Source organism: Uloborus diversus, chromosome 6 (assembly GCF_026930045.1).
Source record: "Uloborus diversus isolate 005 chromosome 6, Udiv.v.3.1, whole genome shotgun sequence".
Taxonomy (NCBI): domain Eukaryota; kingdom Metazoa; phylum Arthropoda; class Arachnida; order Araneae; family Uloboridae; genus Uloborus; species Uloborus diversus.
Genome location: NC_072736.1, coordinates 7,048,203 through 7,066,391, shown reverse-complemented (window position 1 = coordinate 7,066,391; position 18,189 = coordinate 7,048,203). Strand labels below are relative to the sequence as shown.

Below are 18,189 nucleotides of genomic sequence, written 5' to 3'. Positions count from 1 at the left end.
AAATAACACTGGATGGCAGTATCTGTGAGAGTTATAACATATCTTGACACAAATAATTATAATAATAATAATAATCTTTTCCTTAATATCTGCACTAGTTACCTCTAAATATTCGTTTTTTTTTTTTTTCACTTTAGACCATTTTGCCTTAGGGTAATAAACTGGTCATTTTTGTCACTTTCACATATTTGCTTCCAGGTACCTAAAGTATCTCGTTTTGTCACTTACTTCCGTTTGCTTTTTTGATGCCTCCATTTGCTTCTTGATTCCTCCATTGTACTTTTGTGTTACTTACACTCTGTTTTGTCGTGTACTTCGTGCATAACACGTGTTAAGGTATCCGATTGCTTTAAAATCGACATTTTCGATGAAATATTCGTAATTGTTTTTATGACTTCATTTTGTAGTCTGGTTCATTAGCTTTCCTAAACTGTCTTAGTTTTTACTCTACGTGAATTACAACTGGAGTTATAGCTGTATTATTACAGAGTCGAACACTAAACTCCAGACCGGAAGTTGAATTTAAACGCGTTTTCTGAAGAACGATATTTTTGAAGAAAGCTGTCTACTGTAACAATGATATCTCAAAAAGTTATTCGAGTATTGATGTGAAATTTTCTGAGATAGTTCTCTGTAATATGCTTGATTTTTTTCCTCTAAAAGCTAAGCTGAATGTCATTATTAAGTAATATTTTCATGCGGAGTAGTTTAAACAAAGGCGTTTGTTTACGAAAATGTACCAATGTACGAACTTTGTACGGCTATATTTCGGAACTTTTTTTAAAAATAATAAAACTTCTAGAGCAAAACACACATTAATGTCATACAACTGTATTACTACAAGGGTTTGTGTGTGATTAGAACCAAATTTCGTCCATTGCTGTTAGCGGAAGACACGTTTTTTTCGCTATTTTTCTTCAAATTTGTCCACTTTAAAAAAAAATAATATTTTAAAAGCTTGTTTTTCAATTTTTTTTTCATAGTTTTGAAACATATGTAGTTAAAAAATAACATTTAAAAATGGTTAGGTTTTTTTTTCCAGAAAAATGTCTTCGAATGCATTCGGATACCTTAACAGAGAAGATTTTACTGATCGCGAATTCTCGCTGATCCTATCTACTACGAAATGAAATGTTCTGTTTCCACCTCCAGTAGATCTGCCATCTTTGAGAGATGATTCTTTACTGACATTAAAACATATTCAACGAGTTCCTTGATCAGGGTAGGTTTTAGTTAGCTCTTTAACTCTTTGGTCTGAAATTTACGATGAACTTAAATACATTTTAAAGTAAAATTATTTTATCCGCTTTCATTTGCGTTTTAAAATACATTGTTATTATGTAAATGTCTAAACATTTTCCAGTTAACTATGCCTTTCATCCATGCAAGTTTTTAAGGCGCTTTATAATGGCGAAGCATTATATCGCCAAGCATATAAATAATAGTGAGAAAGGACAGCATATCAGTACCAGCGAGAAGAAATTAATATTTGTAATACTATCAGAAAAAGTTTTTCTCGATAATCATTACAATTGAGACAAATACTTAAAAAATATCATGAACTATTGCTGCGACTGATGGTTGGAATAAAAAATTCATAGCACAACTACATTTGTTGTTAGTATACTTCGAATTAACTTTTACAAATTTGCAAGTGAGCACCCAAGGAAGTAGAAGAAACAAAAAACTGTTTTTATATCAATAGAATAATTTTTGTGAAATCTCATTGAAAAATAATATTAAATAACATATCATGCATATTTAAAATAACACAGTAGATATCTAACACATTAAATTGAACAATCTTAAACCAAAAACGATTTTTTATTCGAACGTGAAATACTGGTACACTGTTGAAAATTCAGGAAACTTTTAGGGTAAATATTACTGTAAAATGGAGTGTTTACAGAATAGGAAAAAATTATAGTAAATTGTACCGAGAAAAATAAACGATTGCAGCGCCAATTGATACACCACGTAACTTACAATGTGACGCACATAAAACAGTAATTTCCCTCACTCGATGTGTCCCAACTCGTATGGTGGGCAGCGAAGCCACCTACCAATCCGAAGGTTCTAAGATCGAACCTGCAGCTCGCATTTTGCGTTTTTTAACTCTCGTATACTCTACTGTAAAATGTTACGGTAAAGTAGGATTTTCTGGTAAAAGTTACTGGCAACATGGATGCCAGTAACTTTTACCGTAAAATTTCAGGATTTTTTTTACCAGTATAGTTTATCTCAGATAATACCGGTATGACGGAATTACGAAATAGCTCAAAATATCAGTATTTGGTATACCAGTATGCAAGTTTCTTCTATCACTATTTATTGGTCGTTTTGGGGTACTTAGTGCAACAACTGAAAGCCCGTTACCGCAGAATTGCTCAAAAGATCACAGAATTAATTTTTTTCGTTTTTTGCAGAAACGATTTCCAATGCCAGTGTGACATGTCAGCGACCACGCCCACCGCCTCCCTGCAAGACCTGACCACGACCCTGACCTTGGTGGACATCGTGCTCATCACGTCCCTGACGACCATCATCCTCATCACCATCCTCGGGAACACGCTGATCATCACAGCAGTGGCCACGACGCGCCGGCTCAGGACGGTGACCAACTACTTCGTGGTCAGCCTCGCGGTCTCAGACCTGCTGGTCGGGCTGCTGGTCATGCCCTTCGCAGTGGTCAAGGAAGTCACGGACGGGCTGTGGCTGTTCGGGCACATAGCCTGCGAGCTGTGGGTTTCCATGGATGTGATGTTGTGTACAGCTTCCATTCTGAACCTGTGTTGCATTAGCTTGGACAGGTAAGTCTATTTGACTGTCAGATGTTTTCTGGCTTCAAGGGAATAAAATATTTAAACGCTAGTGGTACCCGCACGGCTTTGCCCGTAATAGAAAAATTAAAAGGTCTTTTGGTTCGCCTGTGTATTTACAAATAATGTATGGTGAATTTTCTCGCCAATTGGCTTGTACCCTTGTTACGGTTCCAAGTTGTGATAATTTTGTATCTCGCCAATTGGCTTGTACCCATGTTACGGTCCCACGTTATGATAATTTCGTAATTTACTCGTCCATCTTATGATAATTTTGTTCTTAAAATTGGAATAGAAAAAGAACCGCACCGAATTTTTGAAAAATCGCTTCCAGGTGCACACCCTCATGCCACAAACTAATTCTGTGCCAAATTTCATGAAAATCGGTCGAACGGTCTAGGCGCTATGCGCGTCACAGAGATCCTGACAGACAGAGATCCGGACAGAGAGACTTTAAGCTTTATTATTAGTAAAGATTATCATTTAAACTATGCTTCTTATGGGACGTTGATGGTAGGAGTAAACTGAAGGAAAAAAATGACACAAAAAAGCGTTCTTTCAAAGCGCATGCGCAGGGCTTTGTTTATGTTAACTCGTTTAACAATTCATCTGTAGAGAAGTTTTCGTGGTATAATTGACTAGCGCGTTCGGCAGTTAACCGAAGGATTGATGCTTTAAGACCATCCAACAGAGTGATATGCTTCTTAAGACGGTAGACTCTCGTTTTACGCGGGTTTCTTTTACGCGGTTTCGATTATACGGGGTTAAAGATTTGACACTTTTTATTTTTATTTTACGCGGATTAGTATCGGTTTTACGCGGATGCGGCAATGCAAACAGATAAAATTTTCCCCTCTTTCAAAATCCATACTCCTAAAGATTGCAGATTACGCGTAATCAATTGCATTTTGGCGTGCTAATAATCGAGCTTGGGCCACTGGAGACATTTTATGCGATTGGTTGTAGAGCTCTTTTCAGAAGTAAAGTTATTAGACTCACCCAGTTCACAACTCACTGGAAAAAGAGCTTTTAGGAGTGACACAGGAGGCCAAAACCAATGAGGATACCTACGTCGGTGAGGCACAACCAAAAACGTTCACATTGAACATTTTGAGCCATTCCTAGACAATAGAAATGATCTTCTTTGTTAGTGAAGGAAGATTCTATCATGGAAATGACGCAAGTGATCATGGATGGGTTAATGCCTTTTGAGCCAATGTGCGATAAAGGAGTTATACGTGCGAAAATGAGTTAGCTTGTTTTCTTTTGTTGTACTGTACTGTTTACACTTTGACATGTTGCTTGACTACGCATTTGCTTTTAAGCTGTTAAATTGTCAATTCAACTGGCTGTACCTTCATTCAAAGGCTGACTTAAGTTAAGATGCGTTCCCCTTCATTCTTTCGTTCGATCATTTCCTGATGAGTTCCTGAGAGACAGAAAGTGAGTTTTCTTTACTATTAAAGATATCTAAGCAAGTACTCTGTCAATGATATTAAAAGAAAAAGAGTAACTTCTAAAGCGGTAGGGTCATTCCATAGAAATGTCAACCTCTACCTCAGAATTTTTTTTTCCACAAAGTCTTAATTGTGACCTATTATTTCATTCAGCATACTTTCTAGTACATAAATCCAGTAACAGTTTTCAAAAATTTCATTTGGTGTTTTTCTTCTGGCTCTAAACGTGCGAGGTTGTGGAAAAGGCTTAGCATGTGCAAAAAACATGCGTCTACGTTTTCTTGTGTAATGAAAAAATTTTTGCAAATTTTTAAAAGAACTATGTTTATTCTAAATGATTAGATGTTGCCCCAATAAAATTGACTGTTCTTTCTGCATACATCATAAGATAAGTATTTTAATTAGTTTGGTTATTTCACTGCAAATATTTACGTTACGTTAGTCACGAAAATGTACTATTTTCTGCTTAAAAACTAAACCAGATGATTGAACCAAACAGCACTTTTTATTTTCTTACATTTGTGTCATATCTACTTTAAAAGTGCAAAATATTTATTTCAGTATTAGTAGATATAAAATAATTAGTGTGACTAACGTAACAATTGAGCTGTGACTAACGTAACATTTTCCATGTGACTAACGTAACATTTTAAAAATGACTGCTAATAGTTAAAACTTATTTAATTTAATGTACATTTTCATGAACAATTTTGAATATGTAGGCATTCTACATTGATTAAAAATATAAAGGGTGAAAAATACCATTAATATTACATTGTAGACCTTCTGTTTACTTAGAAAATACTTTTTTAAAGGTCTTCATAAAGATACTTCCAATTAAAAAAATTATTAAAATGGAAAAAAGGTGAATAAAGCAAAATGAGTACTCTGCTGAATGTGCATTCAACACAAGAATCCAAGCTTAAGAATTAAGATAATAGAAATACAGTCTTAACAAAGGATAATGTCTCCATTTTTTAGAAAATACATCTCCACCTATTATTAAAATGAACTAATGGCTGCTCGTTGGAAAACATTTGAAGATGTTACATGATACGGTGACAATAAGCGCTGCTGCCATATATTTCAGAAAATGCAAGAATGATCATTTAGAAATTCAAGTATTTGCGGTGATATCTGGAATTAAAATGCATTCTGCAAAATCGTTCGATTTTTTTTTTCAATATTACATTTTAATTCAAAAACATGAACAACACTATTCGTTCTATGAATCAGTAAACCTTAAAAAAGAATATGCCTTTGAAAAGTACTACGGAGTTTCTTATGACGATAACTAGTATTTCGGCAGAATACTAGAATTCGGTGAAACTATGAACTTGCATAAAGTTAATTTTTTAAAAGAGAGATATTTAGGATTTAATTAGCCCAAGAATGATGTGTTTCAGTTTGCAAAAGCGATTTTTTTTCTCTTTTTTTTATTTTCGCACATTCAATTTGAGTTAATTGAACTGAATCCTTCCATTCAATTTCTTACACTAATATAGAAAAAAAGTAAAGAAAGAACCATAAATGCAGCACAAAGAAGGTTCCTAAAAAGTGTAAAAGTAATATAAGAGCAAGAAATTAATTTATAAAAAGTTTTTTATATGCATTCATTGCTTGTTATTCGATGGTTACGTTAGTCACGTTACGTTAGTCACACACAGTTTTTCGTAAAAGTATCATTAAGGGCCAAAAAAGATTCATCTGTAACAAATATGTAATACATTTTTAAAAATAGATTGTTTACCTCTTACAAATATATCAGCTAATTTTAAATGCCTGCGTAAGTTTCAGAAAAATTTGCCTCGTAACATAAGCATTGTTTCTCAGGGTTGCAAAAATGTTACGTTAGTCACGATGTCTTTTTTGTTGAAAAAACACCTGCCAGCGCTTATTTTGCTTCAAATTCTTGGTAGAAATGAAAAATAGTCACCTTGTACATTTTAAATCTGCATATTAAACCAAAACACATTAATTGTTTCTCCCAGTGTAAGTGAAAAGAGTTTGAAAATCAGCTGCGAATGTTACGTTAGTCACTATGGAATGACCCTCGTATACTCTTTATAGAAGATATCTCTTATAAAAGTTCTTACATTTAGAATTTTTAACTTCAAGTAGATATTACATTATTCGAAAAATTGATTTGCTTTGGTTTTTGATTTTATTTTAACCTTACTTGGAGAAAATCTTTTTAGAAATAGAGCTGAACTTCATTTTCCTCGAACATAGTCATACATTTGTTTTCAAATATCAAAATGTAGGAAAACTATTTTTTGCTTGTACTTTAAAAAATAAGAAGATTTCATCATTGGGAGTACATTCTTTACAAGACAGAAAAGTTTATAATGAAAAATGATGAGAATTTATCTCCCTGACTTGAATAAAAGTTCTTATTTACGCCTGGAACTTTTTTTTTCCGGTTACTTTTGAGTTTCTTATTAAATTTATTGCATCTCGAGTGATATAAATAACATTTTTATTGCCTCCCCTGGCATTTTGAGGTTTTATGACCTTCCTCAAAACACATCTAGCAATATCAAATTTGCTGATGTGTGAAAGCTATAAAGATCTTTACGAGTTGAATTTTTAAAACGGCAAACACTAACACTTCAAAAAACTCTGCTTCTTAATTTTAGTATTCTGATTACATAACTTTTTTTTGGGAGGTATTTGCAACATTTTTTAAAAAATTTCATTAAGTTATGTATGATTTCTTTGCACAGGGGTAACATTTATTCAACATTTAGTATACTAAGAAAAGGTTACATTAAAACCATCAAGAGCAGACTCTTAGACCTCCGGAGGGATGAGGAGGATGACCAGGTCACAAACGACGTCGATTTTGCAAGATTTTTTTTTTTTTAAATTCCGTTAAGTTATGAATGTTTTATACATTAACATGAAAATAAAATTTAGTTTATTAACAAAATGTTACGTCAAAATCATCAAGAGTAGACTCTCAAAAATTCGGAGGAATGTGGAGGATAACCGCATCATAAACAACAGATTTTGTCGAAACAAGGAGTGCCCAAAGGTACAAAATACAGTCAATTCGCGATAATTCGAAGTCCGGTAACTCGAATATTACTATAACTCGAAGTTTTAGTCAAGTCCCGACCTTTTTGTCTTTAATTCCATGCTAATCATTCTCAATATCTCGAAGTTAACTTCCTTTAACTCGAAGTTTTTTTTTTAAAGATGACTCGAAATTTATTTTGAATGAACAAAAAGCAAAGAAAGAAAGAAACAAGTGACTATAAGAGAAAAATTAATTCACATTCACTTACAATTCCTAAAGCAAGAAGAGCACCTGTTGAGCCAATGTGCGATAAAGGAGTTATACGTGCGAAAATGAGTTAGCTTGTTTTCTTTTGTTGTACTGTACTGTTTACACTTTGACATGTTGCTTGACTACGCATTTGCTTTTAAGCTGTTAAATTGTCAATTCAACTGACTGTACCTTCATTCAAAGGCTGACTTAAGTTAAGATGCGTTCCCCTTTATTCTTTCGTTCGATCATTTCCTGATGAGTTCCTGAGAGACAGAAAGTGAGTTTTCTTTACTATTAAAGATATCTAAGCAAGTACTCTGTCAATGATATTAAAAGAAAAAGAGAAACTTCTAAAGCGGTAGAATCCATGAATCCGAATTTGAAACAAATGAAGATGTGTACTTTCCTGAAGTAGAATCAGCTCTATTCAAGTGGTTCCAGCAGTATCGAAATCAAAACCATGCTTTTGATTTTTTCCCTCAATATTTTTTATTAAACTGTGCATATTGTACTTAAAAACTTTTCAGTTCTGTAATTTTATTTATTATATGAACATAATAATTAAAATATTCGATGGTTTTTAATATCAAAATGTCGAAAACCGAAACTAGCAGCGGTAAGTCGAACTCCCGATAAGTCTATTTTTCCGTCGGTTCCTTTAGATTCGAGTTATTGCAAATTGACCGTATTACTTATCACTGGAGTTAGATATTATTACGGGTGTACCAGTGTTAGTTAAAAGTGAATTACGCGTAATCAATTGCATTTTGGCGTGCTAATAATCGAGCTTGGGCCACTGGGGACATTTTATGCGATTGGTTGTAGAGCTCTTTTCAGAAGTAAAGTTATTAGACTCACCCAGTTCACAACTCACTGGAAGAAGAGCTTTTAGGAGTGACACAGGAGGCCAAAACCAATGAGGATACCTACGTCGGTTGAGGCACAACCAAAAACGTTCACATTGAACATTTTGAGCCATTCCTAGTCAATAGAAATGATCTTTTTTGTTAGTGAAGGAAGATTCTATCATGGAAATGACGCAAGTGATCATGGATGCGTTAATGCTTTGCAAAGAACTACAGAGAAAAATTCTTAATGACTGCCAAAAGACTATCATAGCCAGCTCCTTTTTATAAACTCTCCTTTATAAGTACACATTAAACTTATTATACAATTAGTCATCACTAGAACGAAGTATTTTGTTATCTATGGAACCAAACCCCTATTTTAAGACTAGTATTAGGTCTCAATTTACGCGGTTTCGATTTATGCGGCATTTCCGTGGAACGTATTCCCCGCGTAAAACCAGGGTCTACTGTATTGTAAAAAAAGGCAGTTACGGGACTTGCCTACAGAAGCTATGCTTTTATTGAAGAACATAAGCTTATAATGTTGAAGGTATATTGAAACAACAAGAGTCGAATTCAGTTTCAGTTAATACAGTTAAGTTTAGCAATTCAATATTTTCACTTTCAGCATTATAAGCTTATGTTATTTAATAAAAGCATAGCTTCTATTGGCCAGTACCGCAACTATCTTTCTTTTTCGACAGAAGCTATCTTTTTATTGAATAACATAAGCTTATAATGCTGAAATTGATAATATTGAATTGATAAATGTATTAACTGAAACTTAATTGGACTTGTTTCAAATATACCGTCAACATTATACCCTTAAGTTATTCACTGGAAATATAGCTTACGTTGGCCAGTCCTGCGAATGCATTATTTTTTCTTTCTAATGGGGCTGCGTTAGAGACTTTACCTTTATCAAACCCAGTGAAACCCCTCAATATAGATTTAATTATTTAATGTGACCACTATCGGAGGATGCCATTTCCAAGAGAATTTTGATGTGTTGTTTGAAAGTGATTTTGCAATGAATGTTAAAAATTATCACGCCATCAAGCTTCTATAATCAACGAAAGTCTATGTGGTATACCCTGCGTTGACAACCGATGCTCAGTCTTTAATCAACACATCTTCGGTTGAAATTTTTGATTATATGCTATTACATTACGAATTGCATTAATTTAACACTGTTTCTACATTTTTTTTCTTTATTTTCAAATAACAGCTGAAAAAGTTACAGATCTCTTAACCGTATTGCACGTTGCCCAAGGCAGACCACATGGAAGTAGATCTATGTCGTGCTCCTATTTCTACAACTTATGTCCACCGTATAGCATATGTTTCCCGTTAGTACCTGTCTTGTGTTGTTTCAGATTTGCAACCTCAATTACTATTTTACTTGGATGATTTTGGTTATAGTTTCCTAAGCAAATCTCTAAATTTTTGGCGTAAAAAAACCTCTCCCAGAAGATTTTCGCTGCATTTTTGTCCCTCCTCAGCATATACTGTATGTAGTATACAGCACATGCTTATATTACATTGTAAAGCATTAATATATGAATTATTTATGCAACGTATAACCGCAATCCGCAGTAAAACATATTAGTTTCCAAAAGCGCTCGTATACTCTTTATAGAAGATGTCTCTTATAGAAGTTCTTACATTTAAAATTTTTAACTTCAAGTAGATATCACTTTATTCGAAAAATTGATTTGCTTTGGTTTTTGATTTTATTTTAACCTTACTTGGAGAAAATCTTCTTAGAAATAGAGCTGAACTTCATTTTCCTCGAACATAGTCATACACTTGTTTTCAAATATCAAAATGTAGGAAAACTATTTTTTGCTTGCACTTTAAAAAATAAGAAGATTTCATCATTGGGAGTACATTCTTTACAAGACAGAACAGTTTATAATGAAAAATGATGAGAATTTATCTCCCTGACTTGAATAAAAGTTCTTATTTACGCCTGGAACTTTTTTTTTCCGGTTACTTTTGAGTTTCTTATTAAATTTATTGCATCTCGAGTGATATAAATAACATTTTTATTGCCTCCCCTGGCATTTTGAGGTTTTATGACCTTCCTCAAAACACATCTAGCAATATCAAATTTGCTGATGTGTGAAAGCTATAAAGATCTTTACGAGTTGAATTTTTAAAACGGCAAACACTAACACTTCAAAAAACTCTGCTTCTTAATTTTAGTATTCTGATTACATAAAGATTTTTTTTTTGGGGGGGGGGGTATTTGCAACATTTTTAAAATTTCATCAAGTTATATATGATTTCTTTGCACAGGTAACATTTATACAAAATTTAGTATACTACGAAAAGGTTACATTAAATCCATCAAGAGCAGACTCTTAGACCTCCGGAGGGATGAGGAGGATGACAAGGTCATAAACGACGTCGATTTTGCAAGATTTTGTTTTTTTAATTCCGTTAAGTTATGAATGTTTTACACATTAACATGAAAATAAAATTTAGTTTATTAAGAAAATGTTACATCAAAATCATCAAGAGTAGACTCTCAAAAATTCGGAGGAATGGGGAGGATAACCGCATCATAAACTACAGATTTTGTCGAAACAAGGAGTGCCCAAAGGTACAAAATACAGTCAATTCGCGATAACTCGAAGTCTGGTAACTTAAATATTACTATAACTCAAATCTTGAATCAAGTCCCGACCCCTTTGTCTTTAATTTCATGCAAATCATTCTCAATATCTCGAAGTTAACTTCCTTTAACTCGAAGTTTTATTTTTTAAAGATGACTCGAAATTTATTTTGAAAGAACAAAAAACAAAGAAAGAAAGAAACAAGTGACTATAAGAGAAAAATTAATTCACATTCACTTACAATTCCTAATGCAAGAAGAGCCCTTGTTGAGCCAATGTGCGATAAAGGAGTTATACGTGCGAAAATGAGTTAGCTTGTTTTCTTTTGTTGTACTGTACTGTTTACACTTTGACATGTTGCTTGACTACGCTTTTGCTTTTAAGCTGTTAAATTGTCAATTCAACTGACTGTACCTTCATTCAAAGGCTGACTTAAGTTAAAATGCGTTCTCCTTCATTCTTTCGTTCGATCATTTCCTGATGAGTTCCTGAGAGACAGAGTGAGTTTTCTTTACTATAAAAGATATCTAAGCAAGTACTCTGTCAATGATATTAAAAGAAAAAGATAAACTTCTAAAGCGGTAGAATACATGAATCCGAATTTGAAACAAATGAAGATGTATACCTTTCCTGAAGTAGAATCCACTCAATTTAATTGGTTCTAGCAGTATCAAAATCAAAACCATGCTTTTGATTTTTTCCCTCAATGTTTTTTATTAAACTGTGCATGTCGATGGTTTTTAATATCAAAATGTCGAAAAGAGAAAATAGCGGTTTGTCGAACTCCTGATAAATCGAATTTATCCGTCGGTCCCTTTAGATTCGAGTTATCGCGAATTGACTGTATCACTTATCAGTGGAGTTTAAAATTAGTACGGGTGTACCCGTTATAGTTTAATGTGAATACCTCCCCCCCTCCACCAAAAAAATGCAGTGTAATGAAGGTTTAAGTTAAAAGAAAAGTATAAAGTACAAATGAATTTTATGTAAAATTTTCCTTAAACGTGAATTAAATGCTTCCGCTTAATATTTGTGCTCTATTTTGGCTAAAAATTGGTAGGTTAACTATGATTTAATATAGATCGAGGAAATGTTTAAGACTTAAAGTTTTTTTAATTTTTTTATAAACTCTTATATACATCAGCTGTGGGCGTCAATCCCGAGATGGGCTTCACCTGGAATGAGCGCTACCCCCTCCCCCCCTCCGATAATGACGCTACTGCATCTATAAAATGCAAAATAATCGCGTGAGTTTTATTGATTTTTGTTGAAAAAGTCTACTCTTCTTTAGTTCTCGTTTTTTTTTCCTCGGAGTTCGAGTTTTAACAATTAGGATTTGTCAGATTCTACTGTATTTAAAATACTGTTATGTACAAAATATAACATCGACATTTTAGAAAATACGTCAAAATATTTTTTAGCAAAAAACCCCTTTTTTTTTTGCAAAAAAAGTTTTTTTTTTTTTTTTTTTTTGAAACTTTCCGTGTCCAAATCTTCTCTAGATATCAGAAAACTATAAAAACCTCCAAACTGAAAAAAAAAATTAACTAAAACATGTTTTATAGCTAAATGTATGGAATTCTCCTCAAAAAACGAGGCCCTCGGTACCTAACTGCTTCATATAAAGGGAGTTTTTTTCTGCAATTACTTATTTAATAAAAATATTGATCCCTAAATACATATTTTAAAGAAATATCAGTACGTGAGAATTAGGCTTTTCTGGAACAAAGACATTTTTAAAAGGTCTCCGTAAAACGTTGAGAAACGTTAGATTTAATCGACGGCTAAAATATCTTACAGTATCCTCAAAAATGTGTGGGGGAAAAACTGCCCCTTGAAGTGGTAATACTCATATTCCTGAAAATGATAATTATCTCATGGATCGCATGGTGGTCATTCCATTAAGTCTCTTTTTAATACCTATTTATGATCATTATGACCGTAATGATTATTTGCTTCTACAAAGGCAATCATCAACAAAAATAACTTCATTAAACTCCAGTGTCTCTGCTCCAAACTAAAAAAAAAAAACAACCCAGATAGTTTATTTAGAGAAAAAATATTTTTATCACAGCTACTTTCTGCCGTGCTGTTTTTAGTGCTGCCAAATAAAGGCATTTTTCCAGGTCCTAATATCTTCATTTTATCGCCGTCCGTAAACCTAAGTCATCGAATTCCGGAGATGAAACTGGAGTTGGGCTTCATTTTCAAAAAGCCATTTCACCCCTCAATTCCACTTTCACCACTGTTTGAGTTAATCTCCAAAACTCCGAAATTATCCTCTAAAAATGGAAGCAATCGTTTCAGACAAAGGCAAGATTTTTCCCCTCATTTTATATTTATTTACTTATTTGTTATAAAAAGTTTATTTTTATGATATTGTTCGTGGTTGGAAGTTGTATAAAACAAAAGATTTTTTTTAGGTTCGTTTGAAGAAGAAACGTTGTGATAATAGATAACATTTCGAAGCAAAGAGCACATCAAAAATGTTGACTGCTTTTAAAAATTGTTATCACACAAGGAATGAACCTTAAAAAAAAGGGGGGAGGAAGTAGAAATTTTTTGACAAGGACGAAGTACATCTCTACATAGTATAAAATGAAGTCCCCGAAAAGCGTCTGTGTGTTTGAACTCGCAAAACTCGAGAACTACCCGGCCTATTGCGCTGAAATTTCTATAGTTTGTTCCTTAAAGTCCTGAAAAGTTTTGCAGACCAGTTCGAATAAAATTCGATGAATAGTTCTTTTTTTATTCCAATTTACGTCCAATTTTCACATTAGTTTTCAAACATGGGGGTGAAAAATTACTTGCACATATTAATATTACATATCGTTAGAAAGGGGCGAATTTTTCGCGTTCTGCGCAATTTGTTTCCATGCTCTAACTTTATTACGGCGGGAGTTATTTGCGTTTTTAGCTCGATTTTTTTTTAGGCTTAGCTGAAATTTAGGCACAACTTTCTTCATAAATAAATGAATAAATAGTGAAGGAATCGTCCCACATCTTTATTTTTGACGCCATTGGAAAAAGCGACTTTTTTTACTCCAGATCTGACTCGACCTATGGTCGAAAAAATAAGCTTTTATCTCGAAAGGAAAAAAAAGTACAAGCCTTTTTAAATTAAGGTTAAGAAATTTTGATTACATTCCAATTGTGAACGATTTTCTTTTGCATTTTAATTCCTTAAACTTATTTTATTTTGTGTTTTCATGGTTACGCATTTTAAATCCGTCTTTCTGGATTTAATTTATTAAAATTTTTAATATCTGACGTCATTGTTTGGAAGGGAAATCATAATGTTTTTTTATTTATTTTTTAAGCCTGATTGTTGAATATACGTCACTTGACACAATTTTTATTTTCAAGGTGGACCGGGCAAAGCCGGGCAACGCAGCTAGTTAAAGATAAACCGATGCAAAAATGTGACCGGCTGCAAATTGTAACTTTTCAAAATTAGTTAAGAAAGTAGTTTAATTTTGTAGCTAATTTTAATGCATATTGCATAAATAATAATGATACTTAGCCATTTAAAATAATGCATCTATTTGTGATGTGTTGCTAGTTTCCGCTCTGTTATTCTGAGGTCATCAGTAATTAGATTTTAGAGTAACAATTTGATATTACATGCGTTACAAGAAAATTCTCTGAGTTTAAACTGTGTTAAGGAATCCAAGTGCTGCTTTTTTAAACGAATTAAATGACAAGAAGTTGCAAAAAGTGCCAAATAAGAGGTTTTAAGTCAAGTAGTTTTTTTTTTTTTTTCAAAATCCTTATTTATATAGAATAGAGAAGGCTAGTTTCCATACGTCAGCAGTATTACTTTTGTTCATTCCCTGAAATTAGTTTCGAATATTTGGTCCGAAGATCTTTGGCTCCTTTTCTTGTGCTATTGAGCATATATTGTAAAAAAGTTCCGAAACGTTACTGAGTACTTCCGTGTTACGTTTCAGAATTTTAATGGTTTTTATCCACTTCCTGGAATAATCAAGCATCACTTTCAAAAAAATTCCTTAATTGCTACAAGTTTCACGAATGCAGACTTTTCACGGTTGTGAAAAATATTTTTAGCTCCCAGTTTAAAGATTAACAGAGCGTATTTATAAAGTGTATCGACTTCAGCTCACTTACGGCCCATCCATGGTAATTAAGCTACCAAAAGGAGCGAATAAGTATGTATAACAGTATCTTTGCAAGAATTGCAGGGAAGTAAAATTTTCGTTACTTACTTGCAATTCTGGCTTAGCTTTAGTCATGTTTCCGATAATGCTCTTGGAACTTCCTTGATAAATTAGGAAGATGGCAAGATATTATATTATACCTTCCTAAAAGAACTCTAAATTTCCAGAAACGACTGGCTTTTAACGGGAAGATGTGTGAATTTGTCAGAAGGCTTTCCGGTTAATGTCAGGAAGGTAACTGAATTTTAGCGGAAAACATTCTGTTACATCTCAACTCTAGAAGTAATGCGCATGTGGCGCCATCGCAGTTGTTAAAGGACTCGCACATTGTGCTTCGGCAGTCGTTACCTGAAAACTCAGGTCAGGTGCACCGAGATTGTTTACACATTATGTTTAGTTACTTAATAAAAGTGTTCTACCTACGTTTTATTGCATTTTCGGATGCATCTCAACGAGAAATTAAATGACACACAAAAGTCTGGTTGTGAAATTTCCAACGCAAGTAAATTACTGCCCCACATTCCTGCAAGATTCCTGCAGGCAGAAATTGGGCACATCAGCAGCCCATTATTTTCCAGGAAAGTTTCTGAATCGTTTTTACAGTGTATACTTATGTCCAAAATTAGTGTCACAAACATAAAATCTGCGAAAACTGAAGAACTATTTGCTGTGTTAATACGAAATTTAGCACAGTGGTGTATTACAATAGGGGAAAGAACTCATAAACATAACAACATGGAAGAGATTATAATTGGGGATTGAGAAACAGGGTGTATCAAAAAGTGATAAATACACTGTAAAAACGATTCAGAAACGTTCCTGGAATATAATGGGCAGTTCATGTGCCCAATTTCTGCCAGTTACATATCTCGCAAAAACCAGGAATGTTTTCCTCTAAAACTCAGTAACCTCCTTGAAACTATCCGAGAAATTCAGAAATCTTCCCGTTTAAAGCCAGTCGCGTCTCTAGAACTTTAAAGTAATCTTAGGCAGGGATAACATAGCAGCTTTATAAGCAGTATTGCAATCATGGCCAAAGCTAAGCCAGAATTGCAAGTAATGATTGCAATTCTTGCAAAGCTAAGTAGTCTACAGACTTTTTCGTTCCCTTTAGGAGCTTAAACAGTCCGGACAACCCGTAAATGAAACCCTAAGTCGATACACCTTATAAATACTCTCAGTTAATCTTTAAACTGGGAGCTATAAATATTTTTTACAGCAGAGAGAAGTCTGCATTCCTGCAACTTGTAGCCATTCAGGAAACGTTTTGACAATGATACTTGATATTTCCAGGAAGTGGATAAAAACCGTTGAAATCCTGAAACGTTACACGGAAATACTCAGTAACGTTTCTGAAATTTTTTACAGTGTAATAAATAAGAGATGAAGTATTTACATCGGGAAAAGTCTGTTTAATATAGAGTGTGACCACCGTGCACTGCTATACAAACTTCACAACGAACTTTCATACTATTTATGAGGGTGTTAATAAATGCTCGGGGGCAACAAAGCCCATTTTACCAAAAACGCAGATGCGCAGGCCAAACGAGCCTCCTAATACTCTATTGGAGGGCATTGGGAGGGGCTACGCTGTGCAATTGCTGTTTCTAGACCATCCCAAACGTGTTCAATAATTAGGATTGGGAACCGGACACCTCTAGCGCCAGTCCATACTTCGGATATTCTCTTCTTCAACATGTTTGTGACCTTAATTTTTGGCATGAGTGTATGGGGCAAGTTTTAAGCTTCACTTAAGGACGTTAGCGTTGGTTATGATCTTGTATAGTTAACATTAGAGTTAAAATTTATATTTAAAAAGAAAAGATTACAGAAAAAGATTCCAAAGTACTCGGAAACATATTTGATTTTTGCGGCGAGGATTCCGAAATACTCGGACACGTTTTTGAAAATGTCATGAACGGCATCTGAGCAATATATTCAGAAACGTTTTTGAAAGTTATATAAAGAAGATTTCAAAATACTCAAAAACGTTTTTGGAAATTGCAGAAAGTAGATACCGAAGTGCTCAAAAACGTTTTTGAAAATTACAGAAAGAGGAAATCCGAAATACTCGGAAATATTTTTTTAATTTTATGAACCGCTGCTGCCCCATATATTCAGAAACATTTCCGGATTTGTTTTACATTGTAGCTATTTCACCTGTATAGCTTCATTTCCTTGCATTGAAGAACTTCGTTTAACTACTAAACAAGTGTATACATTTTTATGGTAAATTTATGTCTGAAAACTTTGGATTTTAATGAAATAGATTAAATTTTCAGAATATTTCAAGCTATATTTCTTACACATTTACATATAACTCCTTCGATAAGAAGACATGACGCGTTTCTTAGCCCAAGCAGCAATCTTAGTAAAGCCTACTATAAGTGGTATTTACATACCCATGTTTATTACGTTTTTTTTTTTTTTACATTTTAAAGTAATTCTTTGTAACCGGAAAACACGAGTAAGAGACAAAATTCACAGTTCCGAGCGCCACAAAATTAATCTTTTGCATTTAATTTAAACATAAATATAAATACTTAGTTTTATAAAAACAAAAATGCCTCGTTTGTTTGCAATTTATTTATTTCAACAATCAATGCAAAAAAAAAAAAAAATCTTTAATTTTTAAACCATTTATTTTTATATTTTAAACAATAGGTCTTTCTTTATATTACTGTCTTTGTTCAATTTTATTTTCTCTTTTCTTAGGTCAAGATAATTTTCTGGACATACCCCATTTCTTTCGTTTTTAAGTTGATGTTTTGTCCTTAAGTACAGTCGCCTAGCTACATTTCTTATCACTGGAAACAAATGCTAAAAATATTTCTTTCTTGAGAAAACAAAATGTTTCTATTACCTTTTTTAATGTGCCCTAAGAGATAACGACCAGTGCCCAAGTTTTCATAACAGCAAAAGTTAATGTGAAAACAGACTCTTTTATAAGCCATTTGGGGGCGAAAGAACAACATCACACAGCATAGGCAAC

The 18,189-nt window shown here is 33.4% G+C and overlaps 1 protein-coding gene across 1 annotated transcript in view; it reads left to right on the top strand.

Annotated features, from left to right (window-relative positions):
* The first annotated feature begins 2,451 nt into the window (after nt 1–2,451).
* The window catches only part of LOC129223924 (probable G-protein coupled receptor No18), a 35,782-nt gene continuing 20,044 nt past the window's right edge, over nt 2,452–18,189 (top strand). The window contains exon 1 of the mRNA XM_054858304.1: nt 2,452–2,810. Coding sequence (XP_054714279.1) covers nt 2,452–2,810 — 359 coding nt within the window. The remainder of the gene's footprint in view (nt 2,811–18,189) is intronic.